This window comes from Mizuhopecten yessoensis, unplaced genomic scaffold (genome assembly GCF_002113885.1).
Source record: "Mizuhopecten yessoensis strain PY_sf001 unplaced genomic scaffold, ASM211388v2 scaffold5229, whole genome shotgun sequence".
Taxonomy (NCBI): domain Eukaryota; kingdom Metazoa; phylum Mollusca; class Bivalvia; order Pectinida; family Pectinidae; genus Mizuhopecten; species Mizuhopecten yessoensis.
The window spans coordinates 180,631-188,714 of NW_018405944.1; the positions used below are offsets into that span (position 1 = coordinate 180,631).

An 8,084-nucleotide genomic window follows, 5' to 3' on the forward strand; every position below is an offset into this window, starting at 1 on the left:
ATGCTGTCAGGGCTAAACCCCGAATCACACCGATTTACGGCTGCTATCAATGTTGACCGCCATTCTGCATCTTTGGGAAAGCCAAAGTAATTAATACACTGTCCTGTTTTCTTACTGGAGTTGGTACAACCGACCACACAACAGTGTTTGCCACCCATTGTTTTACCCCTGGAGCAAACCGGAAGTTGCTTTCTATACCACCCGGTGGGGGCGCTGCGAACATCGGGAAGCTCCTTGGTTGATTATAGAGCGTGACGTCATGGAGTCGGCGGTCCCGTTAATTTAGGTCTATGGTATTAATGATTTCTCCAAATGATTTTCTAATATTCTAGTTTTGTCAACGATGGGAAAAAACGATCCGGATAAACCAATTCACCCTTTTACGATGTCAACAACTTAATTTTTATTTCCTATTTTATTATTTTAAAATGTGGAGTACGTTATGACTCAATTTGTTTGAAATAAAATAACAACCTTTTTCCCATTTGGTATTAACACGGAATTAGATTAGTACGTGGTATTAACTAGCAAACTCGATTTTTTTTTTAAATTACTATTATTATCATATTCTACCATGCAGCCATATGACAGAATATATAATAATAATAATATTTATTCAGGTAAAAGGCAAATAATACACGTATATCACATTTTGCAGATTGGACATAAATATATATATTATCACAGAATGAGATCTTATTTATAAGTTATTATATATATATATATGTCATTACACAACAGGTGAAAACATTTTCGAAATTATGTAACATAGGTGATGGGTTTTTTAAAACTTAAATGTTATAGAGACCATTAACTGGGGCGGATCCAGGGTTTCGCGAAGGACATGCAGGGGACGGCAGCCTAGCTATGGGAAGCCGTTTGGGTTTGTACGCGTTTAATTCAGATATCTGCGTGTTTAATGTAGATATCTATATTAATTGCATGATAAGAGATATCTGTATTTAAAATTGAGATATCTGTATTAATAATAGAGATATATACATTTGAATTACAAATATATGCATTTTAAATACAGATATATACATCTATTTTAAATGTATATATATCTCTTATAATTATGACATAAATACAGATGTGTAACTTTGCAATAAATAGAGATATCTGTATTTTAACAGTTATATACATTTCAAATAGAGATATCTGTATTTTAAGAAAGACAGAAAGGGAAAATTAACCAATATTTAAAAATCTTCTTCTCCAGACACAGAGGTACTACAGTCATTTTCTTTGCATGGATGGCAAGATCATCAGGAGCTTTATTTGAATTGTAAATTTCAGGACCCCCCCGAGCTATCCGTTCTCCCTTGGGGAGGGGGTTAAGTTTACTATTGTTTATATAGGGAAATAATACTTTTGGGTATATTTTGACAACTTTGACAACTTTCTATAGGAAATTATTCTTACTTAGTGCGAATTATCCTTGGAGGAAGATTGTTTCAAATTGTAAAATTGGGATTCCTACCCCAACCCCTGGGGCCAGGGCGGGACCCCAAAGGGCAAAATTCACCAATATTTAAAAATCTTCTTCTCCAGACTCAGAGGTGCTAGTCATTTTCTTATCAGATTACTAGGTACGACCTTATTTAATAAACGAACATCATTGGTCCGACCGGTTTGACCGTTTAAACGAAAACGGCCCATGTCCGCGGAAGACATCTACGAAGCATTTTTCTGTAGATCAACAAGAAATGTTGTTTTTGATGCAAGGCAGCTAGGTGGGGTCGACTTTTCGACATCGACAGCTTTTCCGCCCTTCTCGTATATATGATCACTGGGAGTATCATTTTACCGAACGTCGATCTAAACCCCTAAAACATTTAAAATTACTCGGAACACCTTAGTTTAGGTCCAAATAAAGCTGTGATAAATGCTCAGGTCCCTGTTGGTACATGGCGTTTACTACAGGTTGTCTGCCATTCTGTCAGTGGCGTATGCTCAAGCATTCACTGAAGTTTTCATTTTTTTTCAATCATGTATCCGTGGACACAGGCAGATAAATAAGGCCTGTATTCATAAAACCCGTTCTCAAAATCCAATTCTGTGATAAGTAAATAAAAATATAATATTTTGTAGAAGATTTGTTCAAGAGATAAGTTAAAATGTGAAAACGGTTTTCAAAAGTTAACCTGGTCTTTTGACCATTTCTCATGCTTGATATGATGAATCTCCATGACGTCATTGGGGTTTCTGCCTGTCTGCGCAGTATCAGAAGATATTTTCCCTGCCTGCATGAGTTTACTGTATGCTGTCTGCCCTTTTCTATAGGGTGTCAGTATCACTGTATGGTTTCTATCATTTCATTGTGTCAATTTAGTTTATCTTCTAATCTACATAGCATCACTTCATTACTCAGCTTTCTGCCATTGTCTGCGATCTATACGTGTCATTTATGGTTTTATCGTGTTATTACACCCAACTGGGTGGTACATTGCATTCATTTATATGGTATGAATGGAACTAATTTGTGTCCCGTCTTCATACATCAATGTCGAGATTCCTCATTTGTTTATTTTCCTGCGTTTCATTGATAGTACTGCATAGCCGATATGCTCTTCGTTTTGGTTTTATTTTTTACTGCCAAGTCAAAGGTCACTTATATTGTAAGGACGTGCTCTCGTGTGTGTTATGTATGCTCGGTTGCGTGTATACATCTTGGGCTGGAGGCAGGGTATTGGTACATTTGCCGATCTAATTCCGACTTTAGAGTGCTATCTCACGGATTCGGCCTTCAACTGGTACAATTTTGAATCCTCAAACCAGCGAATAATGCTCCAACCCAATGGTTGATATCCATCGCCTTGTTCCAGAGAAGTCGCCAAAAGCAATATGGCCGATTTCTTTGTTTGCCTGCTTCAGCCCCATGGGTTCACCCCTGCTTACAACTTTAAATCCCAAACACATGAGAATGATTACAATCAAATAGTTGATATCCGTCACTTATTTTCACAGAAGTAGCTAAAAAATGACCCATTTTTGGCCGCACCCCTCATTTGTACAATTTGGGAGTCCCCGCCACCTGAGAATGCTTCCAACCAGATATGGTTGATATTCTTCCCTTAGTTCCAGAGAGTTGCTTCTTTGTCCCCACCCCTCCATTTGTACAATATTGAATCCACACTGCAATTTCTATTTGTGATTTACCCTGCCCTTTTTGGTACCCCGATAACCCACTTTTGGTCAAACTTTTGCCTTAGTTTTTGGTCATGTAATACAATAGGACATCTTTGAACAAATTGAGCAGTGCGGTCTGGCCCCACACCAGACATCTACCTGTCAAAATGTCCAAGTCTGGTGTCTGGGCCAGTATTCGTGAAACCGTTCTCGCGCTGAAGTCTTATTATTTTTTGTTCCTAATATAAATAATAAAAACTTTCCCCCCCACCAATGATTTGGAAAACAAATTGAAGATACTTGTAGCCAAATACTGATTTTTAATGTTTACATACGACTTTCTGATTGTTTGAAAAGATTTTAAGTTAGTTTCAAGTTTGAGCACAAAATCCATGCTCGAGCACGAGAACGGTTTCATTAACATTTGTAGACAGACCAATTCATTTCCTTCAAGTTAGACTTGGTCGATTCAATTTTAAGCTGTCCTTGAAAAAGACAACCGTTGTTATAATTACCACAGCTTCACTATGATATTGGTTGTTATCCTCTATATTGAAAGCTAGTGTAACCCATGGATATTGAGGATGCTCTGTTGTTATGTTGGCCAAGAACTTTACACTTATTGATGTTAGTTGTAAAACTAAATCCGTACATCTTGTGTAGTATACATTTTACTGAAAAGGTCAGGATTTCTCCCGTAATTTACAAGGTAATGAATGTATAATTTAGCACAATTTTAACTATGAGTGCCATCTGGATATGGAAGTATTATACACGTAGTACTGCCATGCTATTCAAAAATAGGTGAAATTCTACAGCTTACTTGCCACTTCCAAATTTACATGTTTCTTATATTAATTATAGTAAATTGAAAACTGAAAGTATAAGAGAATGTCCAACAGATTTATTTGTCTTCTGGCTTATTAAATACAAAAGTGAGGCAGCACTTTCCACAGTACTGGCGGTCAAAGTGAGAGGCCATGAACACACCAGCACCACAGTCATCGTTGGGACACTCTCGTCGCAGACGGGTGATCTTTCCGTTCTCGTCAACCTGCAACAATAGAACGAAAATACATTATTTTCTTAAGGCAATGAATCAAAAAACAATGATCAAAGTTGATTAAGAATACTTTGAAAGTATCATCTACATGAATTCCCCAACACCTGTAATAGTTTCTAGTCTGAAGTGACAACTTGTAAAAATGCACGCACGAGAAAAGTTTCCACTTTTACTACTCTAATGTGTAATTTACACTAACTATGACAAAAACAGTCGGCCACTTTTAGTACTGCTCAGTAGAGGTAACGCTTAGGGTTTGAGATCACGTGTGATCATAGGTGTCCTAAGTTCTCATCACTGCAGCTGATTACAAGAAGCATTTGTTTTTTAAACGTTACCCATTGATTTAATTGCCTTTAGATTTCATCAGAGCAGTCAAAAATATTAACATCAATATTTTCTTGGAATTTATGCCCCAACAGCTAATTTCAGGCGACAATAGTGATGATGTCCACTAGACAGCCCCACTCTGACCTCAATGTCACAACTTGATCAGAAAGCTCAACTCATTGATCACCTCACATTCACAACTCTGACACATAACCATATAATGCTGATTCCTTCAAGAAATAGAAAATTTAAGAGCCAACAGTGATATTCTGTTGGAATTACTCCTACGAAACCAGCTCAATTTATACACCAAAGATAATATCTTGTAACAATACCTTAATTACGATACCTTAAAGTTTCAGTATAAAATTTCTTCTTCCATGTATCATTTAAATCCAGTCAAAGTGCTTCAAGAATGCAATAGGAATTTTTCTTTGATGCCCAAGTAAGAATATTGAGCAATATTTTAAAACAATTAAAACACTAATCATCATGATAGAAGCACTAAGACCCTTCAAATATTTTCGAGTCTACAGATATATATATTGTGGAGAGAATAAAATGGTTAATCATATACACAAAGACATGAAACAAATCGCTCAGTAGAAATCATTTTGACGAATCACAACCATTTCATAAGGTGTCCTAAGAGTTTTACATCACAGCCATTGTTTCAATCTTGTGTCTTCAGATAATGACTTATATGATATATCCTAACTATGTAATGATAACAGTATCTACAGAAATATAAGACTATCCTTTTTTAAATACATGTCAGATAAGGATGAAAGTAACCTGCTCTATAGAAATGAGCAAGAATCATAGAACTATCATGTTCCCTCCATCATTGCAGCTCTTCTTACTTCATTCAGTGTAAGTTACGAGACTAAACCCCGAGTACCCTCTCAGCATATTTTCATGACGAGTCAACAATTTCCACCAGTTACAATTTCAATCATGAAGATGGGTCATGCACTGCTCAGTAGAGGTAACGCTTAGGGTTTGAGATCACGTGTGATCATAGGTGTCCTAAGTTCTCATCACAGCAGTGACTAGCCAGGGTAATTTAATATAGTCACAGTTTCAAAAGTTGGGCCAACCACTTTTTGGACTAATGATCGGAAGGTCTAGAGAGCCTGTATTGATCACATGGATATTTTTTCTCAAACCAATGGTATATAAATGACTATGAGTCGAGGATATCCAGTTTCAAAGTTATGGTCCAGAAATCAAGCAAACTTATATGGGATTGAAAATAAGCTGTACAAAGTTATGACCCGAACATTAATCCCCAGGGCTCAAGCCAGATCCCAGAGTCAATTTTAATTTGTATTTATCTCTTAATGCCAAGCATTTGTTATGGGTGGGGATCTCCACTGTTTCAAAGCTAAGGCCTATGACCAAGAGACTAAATCTGTAGTGAAGGAGCCGAGCCAGGCCAGAGAGTCAATTCTGATATCATCATTTTGTTGAATCTCTTAATGCCAAGCATCTGTATGGTTATGGGGCGAGGATAGCTCCACTGTTTATAAGTTATGACCCAGGGACTTTATACCTAGGGTAGGAGCCAGGCCAGAGAGTCAATTCTGATATCATGATTTTGCTCATCTCTTAACGCCAAGCATTTGTATGGTCATGAGGTGGGGATAGCTGCACTCTTTCAACCTGGTTTATCATATTCACAAAGACATGAAACAAATTGCTCAGTAGAAATTGTTTTGACGAATCATCACCGTTTCATAAGGTGTCCTAAGAGTTTTACATCACAGCCATTGTTTCAATCTTTTGTGTCTTCAGATAATGACTTAAATGATATATCCTAACAATGGAATGATAACAGTATCTATAGAAATATAAGACTATTCTTTTTTTAAATACATGTCGGATATGGATGAAAGTAACCTGCTCTACAGAAATGAATAGGAATCAGAAGTATCATAAAGTTCCTCCATCATTGCAGCTCTTCTTACTCTTATCAGTATAAGTTACAAGACTAAACCACTCCAATCAGTATAAACTACAAGACTAAACCCAGAGTACCGAGTATTTTCATGACGAGTTAACAATTTCCACCAGTTACAATTTCAATCATGAAGATGGGTCATGTCCTGCTCAGTAGAGGTAACGCTTAGGGTTTGAGATCACGTGTGATCATAGGTGTCCTAAGTTCTCATCACAGCAGTGACTAGCCGGGATAATTTTATACAGTTAAACATTTTAACATTAGCAAAAGCTGGGCCCATAATTTTATGTACTAATGATCTAANTAGTGACTAGCCAGGGTAATTTAATATAGTCACATTTTCAAAAGCTGGGCCCACCACTTTTTGGACCAATGACCTGAAGGTCTAGAGAGCCTGTATTGATCACATGGATATTTTCTCTCAAACCAATGGTATATAAATGGCTACCAGTCGAGGATATCCAGTTTCAAAGTTATGGTCCAGAAATCAAGCAAACTTATATGGGATGGAAAATAAGCTGTACAAAGTTATGACCCGAACATTAATCCCCAGGGCTGGAGCCAGATCCCAGAGTCAATTTTAATTTGTATTCATCTCTTAATGCCAAGCATTTGTTATGGGTGGGGATCTCCACTGTTTCAAAGGCCTATGACCAAGGGACTAAATCTGTAGTGAAGGAGCCAGGCCAGAGAGTCAATTCTGATTAAGATTTTGTTGAATCTCTTAATGCCAAGCATCTGTATGGTTACGGGGTGAGGATAGCTCCACTGTTTATAAGTTATGACCCAGGGACTTTATACCTAGGGTAGGAGCCAGGCCAGAGTCAATTCTATCATGATTTTGCTCATCTCTTAACGCCAAGCATTTGTATGGTTATGGGGTGGGGATAGCTCCACTCTTTCAACCTGGTTTATCATATTCACAAAGACATGAAACAAATCGCTCAGTAGAAATTGTTTTGACGAATCATCACCGTTTCATAAGGTGTCCTAAGAGTTTTACATCACAGCCATTGTTTCAATCTTTCGTGTCTTCAGATAATGACTTAAATGATATATCCTAACAATGGAATGATAACAGTATCTATAGAAATATAAGACTATCCTTTTTTTAAATACATGTTGGATATGGATGAAAGTAACCTGCTCTACAGAAATGAATAGGAATCAGAAGTATCATAAAGTTCCTCCATCATTGCAGCTCTTCTTACTCTTATCAGTATAAGTTACAAGACTAAACAACTCCAATCAGTATAAACTACAAGACTAAACCCAGAGTACCGAGTATTTTCATGACGAGTTAACAATTTCCACCAGTTACAATTTCAATCATGAAGATGGGTCATGTCCTGCTCAGTAGAGGTAACGCTTAGGGTTTGAGATCACGTGTGATCATAGGTGTCCTAAGTTCTCATCACAGCAGTGACTAGCCGGGATAATTTTATACAGTTAAACATGTTAACATTAGCAAAAGCTGGGCCCATAATTTTATGTACTAATGATCTAAAGAGGTCCAGAGGTCCAGTATTGCTCACATGGTTTTTATTCCAATCAATGGCAATGGTATATACATTGCTATGGGTTGGGGATCTCCAC

General features: G+C 37.1%; 2 protein-coding genes across 3 annotated transcripts in view; both read right to left on the bottom strand.

The window, feature by feature from the left end:
- The window catches only part of LOC110450421 (lysophospholipase-like protein 1), a 14,307-nt gene extending 13,765 nt beyond the window's left edge, over window positions 1–542 (bottom strand). The window contains exon 1 of one of the 2 annotated variants that reach the window (XM_021497927.1): window positions 116–542. In XM_021497927.1, the coding sequence (XP_021353602.1) occupies window positions 116–158 (43 nt within the window). In that variant the 5' untranslated portion in view covers window positions 159–542. Of the gene's footprint in view, window positions 1–30 lie in introns of both variants that reach the window. The other variant, XM_021497929.1, reaches the window with a different exon arrangement.
- A 3,479-nt stretch (window positions 543–4,021) lies between these two features.
- The window catches only part of LOC110450422 (ubiquitin-40S ribosomal protein S27a), a 10,449-nt gene continuing 6,386 nt past the window's right edge, over window positions 4,022–8,084 (bottom strand). The window contains exon 5 of the mRNA XM_021497930.1: window positions 4,022–4,186. Within this exon, the coding sequence (XP_021353605.1) occupies window positions 4,037–4,186 (150 nt within the window). The 3' untranslated portion in view covers window positions 4,022–4,036. The remainder of the gene's footprint in view (window positions 4,187–8,084) is intronic.